Source organism: Leuresthes tenuis, unplaced genomic scaffold, assembly GCF_036924035.1.
Source record: "Leuresthes tenuis unplaced genomic scaffold, fLeuTen1.0.hap1 SCAF_6, whole genome shotgun sequence".
Lineage (NCBI taxonomy): Eukaryota > Metazoa > Chordata > Actinopteri > Atheriniformes > Atherinopsidae > Leuresthes > Leuresthes tenuis.
In genome coordinates, this window is record NW_027325360.1 from 13,887,748 (window position 1) to 13,905,648 (window position 17,901).

Here is a 17,901-nt window from a genome sequence, read left to right on the forward strand (position 1 = left end):
TTTCACACTCAGATGTGGGTGAACAGAAACCACAAGCCAGACACATCATTCATAGATCTATTTGTGTGTACTAACAACCAGCAATGACTATATGAACAGCACTTGGACTTGAACGGTCGAGCACACTGCTGGAACTGAAATCTGGAGTTCTGCTCGCTGGACTGAGCCTGATGTGTTGTGGCACAGACAAGAGAGCACCGCAGAGGGTATTCAAAGTCATCAGCATATCGTTTATGGTAAAAAAAAAAAAAAGTGCACAGCTTAATGGGGTTTAGACTTAATTTGTTTCAAGTTGTGCCTAAAGGCTCAAATCTTGGCAAGACGCCTCTGCCTGACATCCAAGTTTTTGGTCCAAATCACTGCTTCACATGTCCAATGATGTGTCTAATATAGTCTCTTTCTCCTTTTGATTGTACTCATCTTCTCTCTTTCAGTCCGTTCTATCATTGTATTCCTCTTGAAGCCTTTTCTTCAAAGCTCCGTTTACTCAAGTCTTGTTCTTTCAATCATGAATAGTTAAAAGAAAAAAAAGGATTGTTTGCTGATTTACTTCCTGTAGTCATGAAATATATTTCTGCACACGTGTCTTTGTGCAGGAACCTCTTTCCACACACACTCAGCCAGCAGCAACACCAACAGAGCAAGACAATCAGAGCAGCTAAACAGCATCTCCTATAGACTAAACATAGAACTGAAAAAGCAGCTATCAAGATAATGTGACTGCTCTCTGGTTTGTCTTTAAAACACTTAATAGACAAAAGAGCAGCAACAAAAGGACAGATGATTAACTAACCAGAAAATAAACACAAAAGCAGACAGCAGTTCAAGTTCTAAATTGAATTCAAGCACAGCCACCAGGTACAAAGGACACAAAACATGCAGAGAGAAGCAGCTACTTACATCCTGGAAAAGACGCCTGTCCTGCGCCAGACGTTTGGACGCCAGGGTTTTGGTGACATGATAGAACGTCAGCAGAGCTCTGTGCTGCTGCAGGCCATCTTGACCCTTCACGGACTCCAGCAGAATTGGAATGAGCTCCGGCCACTGCCTGGGGCAGTCCAGACGGGCCACCTTGGCTATAAGTACTGCGATCTGGGTTGCTATCTGTTGGGGGAAAGGCACAGGAAGGAAATAACCAGTAGCACAGCAATAACACCTGCAGAAAGTTGCTATGCCAACTTTAAGAGGATTATACGACACCTATTTGAAAGCACTTGTAATTACATTTTTGGGGGTCCCTTTTAAAACGAGTAGCATGGACAGATAAAAGAACATGAAAGTGGTTGTGCACACCAGCCGTCCTTTCCTTTGACAGAGACCAAGGTTAAGAAATGTAGCCATTAAGGATTAAAGGGTAGCGTCATATGTGGGGTCTTTAGGTCAGCTGAAGGTCACATGATAAACTTTAGGGAATAAAGGTATACACCATCTTAACTTTTACTATAATTTGATTGGCTTCCAAGGGCTATTGTAGATCATTTCAAAGGTTTATCCTCAAATTGACGAGACAAAGCATTTGAATTGCAACAAAAAATGATTCACAGAGTAAAAATTCAATTCAAATATCTTTAAAAAAATCCTCATGAAGAAATTAAACAAAGTAAAAGATTCTCCGAGCAGTCGACAGTCAGAGGCTCGACGAAGTCAGGGGGTCTCCTGACCTGTTTTTCATGTACGTTTGCTGGGTAAATCGGTAGAGGAAGATGTCACTGGACTATTTTATCTGAAGTGAACATTATCAATGCTCCCCGTTTCTCATCTTCCCAGCTCTGTACTTCAGTTTGCGCATCATGTTTGATTGGGAGCCCTGCATCTGCCTGTTTGTCTCACTGAACAGACTGAACGTGTCTGCGAGGCAATGGAAAAACCCAATCAGACGTCTGTTTGTACTGTTGCTCTTTCAATCAATCTTTTACTCCCAGCGGTTTTACAGAACACTACAATAAACAAAATACCTCTATGTTTGCTTCAGCCTCAGACTTTTAATACTCCAGGAAATGCGTTAGGATTTTATATATCTGTTCATCTACTTCTGACAAGCCCTGTGCCGAGGTTGGGACCCCGTGCTGGTATCCATCTCCTCATTTCATAATGCAACCCACAGGACTGCTAAAAATACTAATTAAAGCCCCTATGTGAGTGCAAATGACCCTCAGAGTAATTTGTCAGTCTCTGGATTTGTGGTGCAGCGTTTTCATTGCGTGACCACAAGGTCGAACAAATATGAACTCTGTGGAAAATCAAAAGAAAATGTTCTGCTTTCAAATCTCAAAAACCAGCGTCATTAGTTTGGGAATTCACAACAAAATAACTCGGAAGTGTTTTGGAGTCGTGTGTGGGGCTGATGAGGTTCAAACTGGACCATCGTGCTGCCATAAGAAAAGGGACCAACCAACCAATCACATGACAACGACCTTAAAGACTCAAATGGAATGTATGGCATGGCCCTAAAAGTCTCCAGGTCTAAATATGACTTGGAAAAAAAGAAAGAAATCTCCATACAGACACAAAAAAGTAATAATTGCAAGGTTGCTGGAGGACCTTGTCCTCAGTTGTTTTGATGATGTCCCTGGAAAATTAGCTGAAGACATTAAAGAAAGGTCATCTCTAACTTTATACCTTTTGGAAGTCTCGTCCTTTACTCATTCAGCTTTTTCTGAGATTACACCTTAACCTTTAATTCCCACTTTCATCAATCGAGCCATTTACCCCAGTTTCACCTTAAAGTTCCCATTAAAATTGGAGAAAACCAAATTCTTGCATTTTCATCTGCTAAAGACCTCCAACGGGCTCATTTAAATAATAATCAATCTGTGAGCATTGAATTTAGTTTTTTGCTCACTTTTTCAAAGAAAACAAAGCCACAGAGCTTGCTTTGATAACAGAGCTTGCAAATGTAAATTGATGACAAAGCATCTTTAACACCAACGCACTAACAGAACAGAACACACAAACCCTGGAGGAGTTTCAGTTTGACAAGGAGGCTGTAACTGGTGAGACATATAGTGTTTAAATCGTATTCATTGCTTGCCATTTGGACACCATCAGTCCAGACATTACAGAGCTGTTCCTCAGAGATATACAACCTGTAGCCACCAGGACGGCTGACCATTATTTATAAGGCGACCTTCCATGCCTCCACAGACAGATGCGTTGCACACTGCTTGATTTCATTTCTGAACAACTTGATCGTTGCAGTACTCGAAAAGAGCCCTATATTGGAGCTTCTTTAACATAGAATCGTGTCTTTAATCATTATTTATGACATTTCTGATTTCATGAGATAACATTTCAGGTCACAACGTGGTAAGATGCTTTGCAGTTCATTTCCTTTGTATGATGACCAGATTTTGTTGAGAGTTTTCTCGATGAAAAGCAGTCCCCCCCACCCCACAGTACACCCAGTTTTCCTCCACTGACCTGATTGACAGGCTCATTGAAGTTTGTGATGAGACCTGCACGCAGCGACGTCTTCTCCTCTTCTGATAATGCACTGTGAATAAAGCAATAAAAAAAAAAGTCATTCGGGGCGAGTAAAGAGTCCACAGGAGAAGGAAAAAAAAAAGAGTAAACAGTGTACATTTTTAAGCTCTTTTTCTCTTTGATCAGTTTGATTTCTGACGAAAGTCTCATGGCGCATGATTACAGAATTTATCAAGATGTCGTAAGTACACACACACACACACACGAGAAGATAAGACTTAAAAACACACGCATAAGAATGAAGGAACGTGCATATAAACAAGGGCAGACTTTAAACCCAGGACTAAGTGGCGACCCGCTGGGCCCAGCATGCCGCAGCAGTTTGCCAGATGCACTGGCGTTGGAGAAAGCAGCACATAACCTAAGAGAACCCTTGTAATCTCATTTGCAACTCTTTACATGGGAGCCACTTTACTATGCTGAAAATACGAAGAAGATTTCAATTTGCAAAAACTTGTTATGGGGCTGAATGATTCAACAAATGTGTAACACCACAATGTGAAGCCAGCTGATGGAAGTAAACTTTGAATGAATCCCTCGTATCCGCAAGCTGTTCTGTTCATAAGATCCACTTTAACTGCTGCTGAAGGAAAGCAGAGAGTGTTTTATGGGAAGAAGAGTAAGGCATAAATCATACCATAACCCTGAAGGAGAGCATTTGTGGATGGAAGACAAATTACTGTGAGTGTGAGTGTGTGTGAATTAGTGAAACATTTGGTACGCGTATTTTTGGGGAAAATAGGGTAAGTCGAGCTTTAATGAAACACAGAAAAGATAAGATGATAGATTAACACTGGCAAGCATATGCCTAAGTCCTGCTTTGTGGGCTTTTGTGTTTGTACGCAAAGGGAGCCAGAAAATAAAATGATCAGAGGATAAATGAAAAGCAAGGGATAGAGAAGATTTAGCATGCGAAGACAGAGATACCCAGGAAGAGAACAACTACAATGGGATACATTTCCAAAGCGGATTTGGAAAAAATAAATCAAAACAACGACATATAATTCATACTCGTATTTTTCCTGCAGGAAATAACGTATATATTCTTAATTTGAACTAGAAATCTATGCTGTTTTTGTAAGGACACAATCTGGTCATCCTCATTCCATACATTTACAGCTTATTGCTTTTTTTCATGTCGCCAATAGAAGAACATAAGGGGGAGTTGGAAAGATTCTAGAACGTCACACAATAAGGAAGAGATATTCTCAAATTCAATTACAGATTGCTGAAAAATTTAAGAAAAAGCTGAAGTAAACCATATTTTGCGCACTATAAGGCTCACCTGATTATAAAGCGCACCCTCAATTATGGGGTCCATTTCTGGGGTCAATTAACCCATACATAAGGCTCACCTGATTATAAGGCATACTTATTACCCAATGTTCTCTGATTGATTTAACGCTGCCAGCACACGCAGTGAATGTATTACGTCCCTGTGTCAGCGAGAAATGGTCCGACGGTCAAGGACATTATCGTCGGTCGTGGCTGGGATCCGCCTGACCCTGGATTCACACCGATGGAAGCGGCGCGAAGGGAGAGCGGTGAGCGATGCCCCCATGAATGCTCGCCGCTCCCCGCGGTAAATTCAAAATGGCGGTATCTGTGACAAATTTTGGAATTGGATTATATGGCGCACGGCCATTTTTTGTGAAAATTTAAGGCTTTTCGGTGCGCCTTATCGTGCGGAAAATATGGCGCATCTTTCGTCAGGCCAACACGAACTACCGGATCAGCTTCAATGTAACCCCACTCACCCAAAGATAAAGATACAGAGTGCTGTCTAACATGCTGGTGCCTTCCATAGCATCTGATTCAGAGCATTTTACTCTGAAACTGTCCAGGGCTGCCCCGGTGCCCTGTGGATGGGGACACTGCCATCCAGGAGGAGAACCCTTGCCATCAGAACAGAAACATTTTATCACATGATGGAGTTGGTGACTTAGAACGATTTCAATACGCAGGCTCTTTAAGGGGAAAGCTGGATCCAAAGCCCCTGAAGGGGTGAGCTGTTCAGATGCTGTTCCTCAGTTTAACACCCTTCAGCCCTTAACTATTGATAGACAAAAACGGTGTTAATACTGACAAAAAGAGTCAACGTCTCTGCCACAAATAAATAGGTCTTGGTGGCAGAATAACGGTCTTAGTCGCATTCTAGAACGCATTCTATACATTTTATGTTTATGTTTATGCATTTTGTGCCTTCACACAGACTTCGTCTGTCATACGGAAACTTTCAATGCGCACTTGTGAAGTTTAATGAAGTGGAGGAAAGATTAAATAGAGTCCGATTTATACTGTGGTGGTACTTTGTCTGAAATTATTCTCCGTTTCTAAAGCTCAACATTTTGGAGAAATGACACGCGTCGGCGCGACAAATAAGAACAAAGACGAGACAAGTGTCTGTTTTTTCCAGTCATCAAATAGCAATATGTTATTCGTCACAGCAGAGAGAACTAATAACATTAATTATGAAGCCATCGCTCTGAAGGGACAGAGTCATGCACAATAGCAGGGCTCTGAAACCTGCAGACTGAATGGAATTTAATAGTTTTCCATTTTGACTTCCATTAGCTAGTCATGCCTTTTTTTCGGCCATGGCATGGTGAAATGTCAGCCGCTGATACCATTTATCAAAATATCACATTTATTCTTTGAACACATGCTCCTTCAATTATAGGTAAAAGCCCTCTTGAAGCTGTTTTTTTCTTCTGATTTCCGCTCATTAAGGCAATGATGGAATAGCCTATAATCAGCGTGTGATGCAATGATTAAGAAACTAGCTGTTCATGCACAAGGAAAATGTCTCCGTTACTCAGAATTTGGGCGGTTACTCTTTGAAAGGAAGGAGAGAATATGTCAAATCTTAAGAAACCTCTACACCAAGGACAAGGCAGAGAACCGAAACTGAATGGTTGGGATCTTTGGCCCTCAGGTAGCGCTCCGTTAAAAACAGACACCGCTGCACGCGTTCAATGACGCGTCTGTTCATCGCTGCCTCCACAAACGCCAGTTAAAACATCACCATGCAAAGAGAAAGAATACACGCAACCTTTTGGGGGGACCTGTGCTCGTTTAAAATGGACTGAGGTGAAGTGATTAACTTTCCTGTGGTCTAACAACTAACCATGAAATCCATTTTGAAACTCAAGGACACCTAATGCTGGGAAGCAAAGGGACCGTCTGGCCTTTACAGCACACAGAGATCAGCATCAGGGACGGCATGTGGGTGTGTTAGTGTGTGTCATTACAGCTAAACGGTAAATAAAGGCATTAGCGAGACATATGCTGCATTCAGATGATGTTTGATTTCTTTTTTTTTTTTAAATTAACATTCTTGGTACCCGTATGGTGGTCACACAGCGTCCAGCTTCTGAATAAACTGCAAAGGTGCAAAACAACTGAGAAAAATAGATCAACTTTGATAAACAGAATCACAATAAGAGCAAAGAATGGCCCCAGAGTGCTGAGGCAGAAATGATTACCTCTGGCCAGCGAATTTAGGAGCAAACTTTCATTGTAAACCCGACAAAGAAAACCAATTAAGTACCCAAAGACAGAAAGTAGGCTGTACATACTCAAAAGTGGATCTAACATCAGACAAAACAGGCACAAAAGAATAAGCCGAGCATAAAATAAAAGCACAATATGATTAATCGCGTTGACTGGGAAGAAAATAAAAAGGAATACAGCCGCCAAACGTCAAGCAGAAAAAAAAACCACAGACATGGGCTTTACCTGGTGAAAGCAAAGACAATGAGACAATGAAGACAAACTGGAAGAAAGACAAAACAGCAATATGCAACAACAGGTCAGCGACAAACTGAGAGTGGCTAAGACTCAAACAAGAGGCCGAGAGATTAGAACTGATGAACAGTGCATTAGCAGATGAGACGATGAACGAGAGCGTAACAAAAACAGCTTCAGACCGAAAAGTGAGAGCGTGGCAGCTGGGAACAAGAGAGACACTTACTGAGGCGCCACTCTCCTCCAGTATCTGTCGATGCCATTTTTGAAGTACAGGACAGCCAGCCACCGGACATTCACATCCAGCATGTGGTTGTTGAATATAGTCTGTAAAAAAGAGGGGGGAAAAACAGAAATAAATGTTTTAAATAGACCAAATAAATAGACTATTCAAGGACTGACACAATTTTATGACATATAGCAGCTCAAGCCACACCGGAGAAGAAGGTGGCAACTCGAGCATAATGACATAGAGCTGCGTTGCAGTCGAGTCACCGTTTAAAGGACAGCTCAGTCACAACATAAGGCCCGTAGACTTTGTAACCAAGATTAGCTAAGCTGTACACACTTATGTAGTTTTACTTCCTTTGACTGTTTGTCAGTGTAATCATAACCCCAGAAAATATGGCAAAGTGTTGTCAGTGACTTTGTTACTAGCCTTTTCACTGCAGAGGCAGAGGCTCCATAAAGAGCGGCACAGTAATATCACAGATTGGAATCTCGTCTCTCATATTTTCAGGTTTACGGGGGGGGGGGGGGGGGGGGGGGTGCATCTCAGAGACATTTTTGCTTTCATATGGATACATATAAAAAAAAAAAATCCATTGGTGTATCAAAGGCTCTGCAGTGTGACCATTTACTTGCACCTTGAAAGTAAAAGAAGATAAAAATCCGGCCGTGGCCACTCAGCTTTTATTAGATCCAGCACTGAAACTAGTTCTGTTGGTTTGGCTGTTGTGTGATCAGCTGATGCAAAGCTCTCTTAAAATCAACATGAAACACTGTTTATATGCTATGGTCCGTGTTATCACAGGCAAAAATAACCCCAATTTTGATGAGAACATGTTTTTTTTAAAATATCCAATCATTTGTTATTCCTAAAGTAACATTAGATGGGAAGCTCACAATCCCCTAAAGCCATTTCTACACGTAGAACAGCGCCCAGAGAATCGGGTCCAGTTTTAGACGGCAGATTGCATTTAAAAGTCTGTTAATAAATGGACAAGATAGTCAGAAACTCTTCATGCGAGATGCGCTCTCAATGACTAGATATACTCCAGAGAGGCAGCCAGGTGTAGGACACAGCAGGGAGATAATTATGCAAAACACACGGTGCAGTAATTACAGCACATTAAATATCCTACATATCCATAATCCAGCCGTTTGGTGTTGTAGCCATAAGACATATTAGGGCTTTGCAATTAACTGAATTTAAGCTTCCCACGTTTAAACATGGTTGACACGACATGTAACGACAGTATTGTTACAGAATAAACTTCATCCATTCATAAGGCCAGAAGAGAAAATATGAACAGACACTGACTGCAGTCATTTCTGACACAAAGCACATGATTGTCACCTACATTGTTGTTGTTTTTTTCCTGCAGCGACAGAGGAGGCCTCTCAGCGACGCTGCAGCTGTTCTGCCTAAACACTGAACAGCTGCTGCGTTGTGCGCCATCAAATGCGTCGAGGACTGCGGAGGCAGTAGAATGGTTATTCCACTCTTGCTCTGAAAGACCACTGGACTTGCCGGGCCACATGAGCGCCTTCTGCCATTTTCCAGATTCTGCAAGCACTCAATTCTCGCAGCACGTGCGCCGCCTGCTCCAACGGGCACAACTCAACCCTCCCGTGTCCCGCAGTGGGCACGAGGCCTCTAGTTCTTTATCCCTAAAAAGCACCTTTAGCGCTAAAATAGCAAGAAGCAACGAGAAGCCTGTGGCGTTGAGGTCGGCGCTGATGTCCACTTGAGCCCAGCAATAGCAAAGAAATGCACACTCGCCCCAAGCTGGACAGAGAGTCTACGAGAGGTAATCTAGGCCTGCTTGTTGATAGTACTGCTGTGAATAGCAATACACCCCCCCTGTGTTCTAATCTATCAATATTACATACATATTGATGAAAGTAATGTGGACAATAATTCATGGCTATGGCAGTTCAGCCCTAATACATAACTAAAATATAAATTGACAAAAAGAAAGCAGCACAGAGCCAATCAGCTGAGAGAAGGAATAATAGTTCACAGTCACTCAATGTGAAATATCCATAAACTAATGTCTGATCCAACAGTTTAAAACATAAGGCTAATGTGGAAGAGCCACAAAGTGGAGAAACACTGATGACCTCCAGGGACCGGCTCCAAAAATCTCCAACAAACTCTCTATTATTCTCTTCTTCCAACTCTTGTCCACTAGTCGTTATGTTGTCATTAGCCAGATTCCCTCATTCAGATCAGTGAAAGCAGTCCTTTTGGAGGTAATTACATAATGGGATACATATGCCACATCAGTTACATTTTTGATGCCACTAACTTGCCCATATATGGAACTCAAAGCCTTTGTTTTCTGTAAACAAAGTGAGAAGTGGGGTCATTTTCTCATGCAATCCTATACAGTTGGTCCGTGTCCTGCTGACCATCATAAATAATGGAGACTTAAGGTATTCAGACCCTGTGGCTATGTTCATCTATTATTGATAGATTATAGCTGTCATGGTCACAGCGAGGAAAAGAAATCCAGCTCTAAATGCCCTAAAACCACAGAAAGGTGGTTTTCCATTGCACAGGCAGCATCTTAAACTCAGAATTTCACATTGAATAAATGTGAATTTTGTTTTAAAGCATATAAATGCCTACAATACAATGCCAATAGGCCTTTGATGCTGGGAGGGGGGGTCCACCCAAGTTAATTCTTTAAAATGATGACTGCCACAATGTCAGACTCATATTTACATTAACAAAATAGTCTGAATGAAAGTCTTTTTTTTTATATAATATTTGCAGTCTCCTAATTCCTCTAGTCTTTGTAGATTTCTGTGTACCTACACCCTTCAGATGTTTTTTCCTCTGTGCAATGTCCAGCAGTGGCCATAGTGTGCAGCTTCGTGGGTCTCCAGCTGTCTACCACACTCTCTTCTTACTCTTATTCCTGCATTTAACAGTCTTGTGACGGCTGTAATTAGTGTTATTGTGCGAAACATCCCAGGATAACTTCCCACGCACAAAGACAATTAATAACCCCTCAATATGCTATTGTTATGCCTTTTACAAAACATACTCCTCCAATCAAAAAATAACCTTAAGAACAACTGCACCCTTCAACTTAAAACAATGGCATTCTGCAACATGCACCGCATTCATCAACATCTCCACTTTAGTTTTCATGTTCTGGAGTCAGATTTATTTCACTTTGGTGTTATTCCTCACCAGAAGGACTGAATAGAAGCCTGGCTGCGTCTCCCACTGCCGGAGCTGCTCCTCCGCAGGTTTCAGCACAGCTGTGTCCTGACTCGTAGCTTGGGTTAAGGCCTGCAGCACCACTGAACTGGCACTGTCCATATCCATGGCTGGATATATCTGCTATGGAACAGGAGAGGGGAAAGACATGCCAAAGTAGAATTTATTCATTTTGAGAAAAGTTCTGGTTCACTTTTGACACAAAAACAAAAACAAAACAGAATAGTTTGTGTGTATGGGGAGGGGGGAAAAAAACATGATACGTAATAAAACATCAAGAGAAAAACTGTGGGAGTTCATTTACATAGACAAAAAACGTCAGACAGAAATCTTTCCTTTTATGTGACTGTATTATTCAAACCCATTCTTTTATAGATCAAGCGCTGAACGCAGTAAGACAGACACAGATCTTCTGAATAAAGAAAAGCACAATACAGTCACCGGGAGTCATCTAATACATACAGAGCTGTACTATGTCCCAGATGTCCTTCAAACACCCCAATTTTACACGTTTTTCAGTCTAACTTATTCACGTCTACTTCACGTGAGTCGTTTTTTTTCAGACAGAAAGAAAGACCAGACACACCGACAGCTCATGTCAACATGTCAATAAAAGGAATAACTAAGTAAAATAAAAACAAAAGGTGGTTTAGATCTTCCTAAAAAAAAAAACTGTTTCAGAAATATCTGAGATGTGCAACTATAAGAAGCAGCTCATTCTAAAGTTAAAGAGAATCATCTAAATTCATATCTTCTCACAAACTTGCTTGATTATCCTTGTAAACAAATAATCTTTTATGTAAAAAAGCGACACACAGAAAGCTCAGAGGAAGAGACCCACGCTTTCAGTGCAAGTACTGAGCAAGGCTGCCACCTACAGTCCAGAAACGAGCACTCGGTAGCACAGAAAGCTGAGTGCCCGTGGAATAGCGTGTACATTTGGGCTGCCTCACTATCCACACAAGAATATTATCATATCTGGCAACTATGTGGCCACAGCTGCTGTAACATACCTGAGAGGTTTCTTCACAACAAGTGAATTAACAATTAATTCTGTTAAAAATATGTATTTTACAGTCATTGTCTATTTGGGTTTTTCTGTTTATTTCATGGCACTGTTCCATTATAAGCCTAAGAGTAATAATGTACCTCCACAACATAAAGAAACATTTATTAGTCGTGACCATTGGAACATAGAAACAAAAATGACATCTTTCTGTATCTGGTATATCTGGAAGGTTGGTGGGTCAGTAGACTGTCTGCTTTTGGGTTATTGGGAAAACATGCAATAAGCGGTATCATTGTCAAATAGCGTGCTGACAATAGGATTTGCAGTGAACAAACAAAAACGTCAATGTGTGATGCTGATCTCAGTCATATATAAACTATGGGTGCATTCCACTTCTACACCTAAGAGTACACAAAAAAAATCATCAAAGTGGAACACATCCCTCAATAATCCACCAATGCTTACCCCAATTCAAGTCAAATCGTCTAGTCGATATTGACAAACTGCATTGACAGTACACTTTTAATATGTCCTGCAGCACTTTTTAATATTAGTGGGTTCAGTAGTGTTCTGGTTTTTACCAAAATCAAAATCGTTGTGTTAAACCTGGGATGGCGGATAGTGATGTAGAAATAATGATGAAAACATATTTGTTCATTTCATCGTTATTTAAATCCACGGAGGTCCCACCCTGCAACCCTAAAGACCCAAAAGAATCAGCTGCAAACGTCCTGGTGTTACACAGCACAAGCACACATGGGGAACTCATGATAAATCTAACCCATTGGCTAAACAAAAGAGAACCTACATGGAGTTAGTGGAGAAGTTCATTGCAGAGACTACTAAAACGAACAGGGTGCAACAGCAGAGACCCACACATACTGCTACCCAAGTAATAATGAGCTCAACTCAGTCAGTGGGAATAATTGCAATTCTCCTCAGTTTCCCATTTCTACAACAAACCACTACGTGTTGAACAAAGCAATATGAACAACTATCGCTAGTAGCTTATAAAGGACTCACTCCTTGTGTAGATTTAAACATACTGTACGTCTTTGGCTGAGCAATTCCAACATGTTCACGTTATCAGTTAACTTTGGTGAACCGTTTTGCTTAATCGCTGAGAACAGACTCTAACCGTTATTTTAAAACTGGAAACAAAGAGAACGGCCTTTATCAGAGATGAACAAACCGTAAGTGAATTGCAGAGGGTGCACAACAAATTCAATTGCAAGATCAAGACAACTAAAACTCAAAACAAGAACAAGCCATGAAAATTAGCAGATTCCTGACAGGCAACTTCTACCCTTTAAATATTTAACTTACAAAAGTAGATCATCTATGTTCTGCTCAAATGTAAAGAGCTGTTGTGCAGGCTCGACGTGTGAAACAAGTGCAAATGAGAATGAAGATAGGATCTCAAAGCACCTGCCAAAAACAGCTTTATCAGTTCTCCAGAATCTCCCGAAGCGGACATTTGTGGGATTAAGGACTGTGGTCCCGAGCTGTATGAATACAGCGCAAGAATCTGGCCTTAGTTTTAGAATCATTAGCTTCTGCTCCAATCAAGGTTTAGTAAAAAGTTGGGTAACTTCGTGTGAATTGTGAGTTTTGATAATTTGATATTAGAACATCAGCAAGGTTTCACAGACTTCCAAAAGCACACTTAAGAGCAGAGCAGGAACTCAGAAGAAGTCCTATACAGATGCATACCAGCCCTGACTTTGCGAAGTTCATGATAATATCATCAGTTGATGGCATGCTGAGTGCTAAGGGTGCAGCATCTAATTGTTTATGTTATTTACAGTTTTGCTGACGTCTGATTTATAAAATCAGGCCTCTGCCTGATTTTAAACCCTGCTCTGTCTGTCAACATGTCGCACCTGTAACTTGCTTGATAACTGTCTTTCTAATGCGCAGAAGTAGTCCAACATTTGACAGTTACATGTCTAGTGTTTTTAACAGGACGCCTCAGCTCCTGTCAATAGTATTGTTGTCAATAATAATGCAGGCATGACTTCATCTGCAACAAACGCTGATTGCTGATAGCTTCAGCTCTGCTAAAGCTAAGTTATGAACTGACTGGCTCTATTGTATCATACTGCTATGTTTGGCCATGGGCCTCTTTTAAGGGCAGAGGGATATTCTTATGACGAATATTTCAAATATGTTGCATCAAGTGAGTAAGAAGTGGGCTAGTTTGCCTTGAAGCACAGGGGAGAATCAAAACAAGCTCACGGGTATGAAGGCAGAGCACATCAATTTCTAAATGTTAGAATTCACAACTGCATTGAATTAGCTCTGTAATCTTCGTTATGAAGTCGAACTTACTTTAGTTTACCTCCTCGCATATCACCTACCTATAAAATACAATGACTGCTCATTCACTAAATAAACAGGGAAAACAGAGCTTAAAATCGTGCATATCCCCAAACATTAAAGCTAAGTTTGGGCTAGCTAGCAAGCTAAACTTATTCAATACGAAAGCAGGGGCCTACAAATTCGGTGATGTCGAATCATATTACTTCTGGTTATAAAATAAATTATGCTTAGTGGATATATTAAACTGGACTCACCTAAAAGAATACCAACAGAAAACTGAATCTGTGCTTCTAACAGTGGCTGCTGAAGCTCTGCCAGTGCTAATGTAATGAGAGATGGAAACACACGCTTGTAGGAATGGCGCGGGTTGCACAGCAGGCGCATGCTGATGACGACAGATGGTTTAGCACGCGTTCGTCACGAATGAATGGGGCCAAGCGCTGCTGAGCAGTGTCATCCCACAGATGGAGCGGGACTTGGATTTCAAGTCCTTCAAAGAAGAAAAAAGTGAGCAAATGGTTGTCCCACCTGTGGTTAGTGTGCAAAAAAAGCATATAGTCCGAGAAATGGTGGCTATTCCCTTAACTACAAAAGATGGGCATTATGATGACTTTGTACTGTAAATATGTTATTTTTCTTTTTAGCTACTTACAGAGAAGAAAATTCTGAGATTTGCATGAAATATTTTTAAGTACTTCAAAATAAAAGCTAAAAAGCAGCGAATAATTAAGAGCTATATTTTTCTGATTTGTGGTGTTTTTTTTAGTTATTACATTATCAAAATGATGAGTAATGAGTACAACTTGCCTGGTGTGATTAATTTTAAATGGTTGGCATCGTAATCAATAGCTGGAAAAGCACCATTTCAAATCAAAAGTGTTTACTTACAATTACATGTCTGTTTGCTTAGAGTATGAATAAGTGTTCTGTTTGTCCCCTTAGCTGTCAATCAGCAACCTCAGCAAACACTCCCATAGCATCATAGCAGAGAACACTGCTAATTTTTCTGATACTGAATCCTAAACTTACACACTTGGCAATTCTATTAATCATTGATGTTTGGCTTGGTGGTGTTTTTTTCTGGGATGTGAAAAACTCAGAACTAAGATTATTACTGCATTACCCAGATTTTAGACATAATCTATCTTGCAGCAAATTTTGTGTTACTACTCATTCAAGGCACAAAATCTTTATTTATTTGCTAGTAAAAAAAATAATAGTTGATGATGCTGTTATTCAAAGGTATTTCAGAAATAATCTCCGTATTAACATGCCTGAAAACAAAAAAAATCACCACCTTAGGGCGCACACCGAACATGTCTCGGCATGCTGGTAAATAAGAGGTAGACGGTTGATTATGATTGACATTTAAACTGGGTGTGATCGATAAGGGAAGGAAATAGTGTCATCAACTTATCGTGTTTTCTCTTGCTACTCATCTGGACTGTCTAAAACACATGAAGCCAACATTCACTGCTGGTTACTGAACTGCTGCTTTGAAGTCTTGAGTTTGATATTTGCTCTTCACTATCTTGACCTTTTTAGAGCAAGAAATTACCAAATATGGACAAGAGGGAGGAGCTGGAGAGTAATGATTGCAACCTTATATTATGTCTCTTTGAAACTGTCTTGGGCTAGTATCACAGTATGAGAAATTACAGAGCTGTGATTTCTGGTGGCTCAGTATAGCAAGGGTTTGCGTGATTTTTCTACATAAAGTTCCATTATTGGATTGGATTGGATTATTGTTTAAAACTTTAAATGGAACAGTCTGGGCCTCTAAGTTTGAAGCCCTCACTTGCCCACCAAAGAAGGAGGAGAAAGGAGAAAGCTGGGTATTCGAACACATGCAGCATACAGCATTGGTGAAACCGCAGCAACGTATTGAAGTTAACAGTCTTAGAGATGAGCTGGGACTGGGAGTAAAAGGAAAAGGGATCCTGCTCCTGGGTGCACCCGACTGGCCCTCGGAGCAGTTTAATCTAAGAAAAACAACTGTCACATCCCAGTCGGCTGTAGAAAAGAGTCTGCTTGGGAAGACTGGAGGATTGAAAGACTGGCATCCCTTGAGAGAGGACATGGGAGAGTGATAGAGAGATGACAGCTTGAGCCAGAAGGCCAACAATCATCCACTTCAGCTGTCTACCAGCTGCAAACGAGCAAGCAGAGAAGATCTTTGGTGTGATATACAGGGTCCCGCAAATAAGCTTTGTTTTTGATGTCCTATCACAAAGCTTAACATTATTGTTTTCATTGTGCATTTATTCACCATCCATTGTATGCAGAGTGAATCATGACAAAGAAAAAAGTGAGCATTGTCGTTGCTAGAAATCCCTTGAGTTTACTGCAGTTTTACAAATTGCAGTTTTTGTGAGAACCTTACTCATATCTATTTATTTGGAAATAATTCTTAATTCTCAATTAATAATGACAACAAGCTTAGAGATCAGAAGGAGTGAATCTTGCAAATGACATCAGAATGACCTCTTGAAAAATTCTTTGAAGAAATAACATTTCATGAGATAAATTGGAATGGTACATCAGTTCTTGGGGGCTAAAGATGTTTTGGAGCCACCACTTAGAGGCCATCAGTGGCATTGCACATTAAGGCACCTCTACGTTAGCTTCACATCTGAAACTGGACAACTATGTCCTCTTACATTCTCGCAATATGAGCAAAAACTACTCACTAAAAGCAGATAACAGGATGTGGAGGATCACTCACTGTTGAAAGAACATGACAGATGAAGGTGTTTGACCCTTTATTAAAAAATATGCATGCATGTCCATGAATGAAGGTGCAAGTGCTAAGGACAGACTTCACAAAAATTGCCCATTTACACACCGAGAAATCAGACAACATAAGGAGTGATTTTTCAGTTGCCTGACCAGAACAATGTCAGCTCTTCCTTGATCTGAGGCTCCAGAGCTAAACTCATCCTGCAAGCAAAACATATTTACTTTGAGCCTATCTTACCCACTCCAGTGAAGCAAACACAGGACTAAGATAAATAAATGCAGTATGATTTATTGCATGCAGCAGTATTGTTCTCAGTCAGAAAAAAGAAAAAAGAAATTCAAAAGTGAATAAATACGTCACACTTCGTTTTGATGCAATGAATTTTAGATGAAAAGTTGTCAGTTTACAAACCTCGCAAACAGGACCTTTTTTCACTGCACTCCACATTTAATGTTGTTAAAATAAATCATATTATCATTTTTACATGAATGCACTATCAAAGTTTTTGGCATAATTGCAAAAAAACAGATTTTGCCATTTACAAAAGTATTGAGAACCTTTGCTGTAGCTCTTCAATCTGTGGTTAGATGCATTCAATTTGTTGTCTATGCGATAAGTTGTGAAGACTAAAATCTGCCGTTGGCAAATTGAATGGATGCTACAGTAAAGCAAAGAAATGGAAACACCTGTGTATATTTAGGCTGTACAACAACATGTCACAATAACAACCAACAACAAGATGTTGCAAACAAAGGGATTCTCTGTATTGTAGTCATTAAAAAACTGTGTTGGGACAGAGTGTACAAGTCCATTTCCATAACTATGAGTCCCCCCTGGAGCACAGTCGCCTCAATAACAGTGAAACTGGAGATGTGAATAGTTCTATTAAACAGAACAGTATAGTATAGTTCTATTAAACAGAATAATCCTTAAGACATCAGGAAACCTTAAGACTGGCCAGACTCCGCCCAGGAAAACCTCTGCAGCCTGCTCAGCCCCAACCTAAAGCTCACATCTCAAAACAACACCACAGCCAGGCTTAATCATGACATTTTGCACAGCTAGAGAGGACATTGTTTGCCTGTAGGGGATACTGGTTAAGCTATTTGCGGCATAGGTGGTAAGGTGGTGCCCCAAATGGGG

The 17,901-nt window shown here is 40.6% G+C and overlaps 1 protein-coding gene across 1 annotated transcript in view; it reads right to left on the minus strand.

Annotated features, from left to right (window-relative positions):
- The window catches only part of ipo11 (importin 11), a 101,136-nt gene extending 86,758 nt beyond the window's left edge, over positions 1 to 14,378 (minus strand). Inside the window, exons 1-5 of the mRNA XM_072387736.1 lie at positions 14,273 to 14,378; positions 10,658 to 10,807; positions 7,457 to 7,557; positions 3,421 to 3,493; positions 901 to 1,104 (exon numbers count right to left, since the gene is read on the minus strand). Coding sequence (XP_072243837.1) covers positions 901 to 1,104; positions 3,421 to 3,493; positions 7,457 to 7,557; positions 10,658 to 10,795 — 516 coding nt within the window. The 5' untranslated portion in view covers positions 10,796 to 10,807; positions 14,273 to 14,378. The remainder of the gene's footprint in view (positions 1 to 900; positions 1,105 to 3,420; positions 3,494 to 7,456; positions 7,558 to 10,657; positions 10,808 to 14,272) is intronic.
- Between the last annotated feature and the right edge of the window lie 3,523 nt (positions 14,379 to 17,901).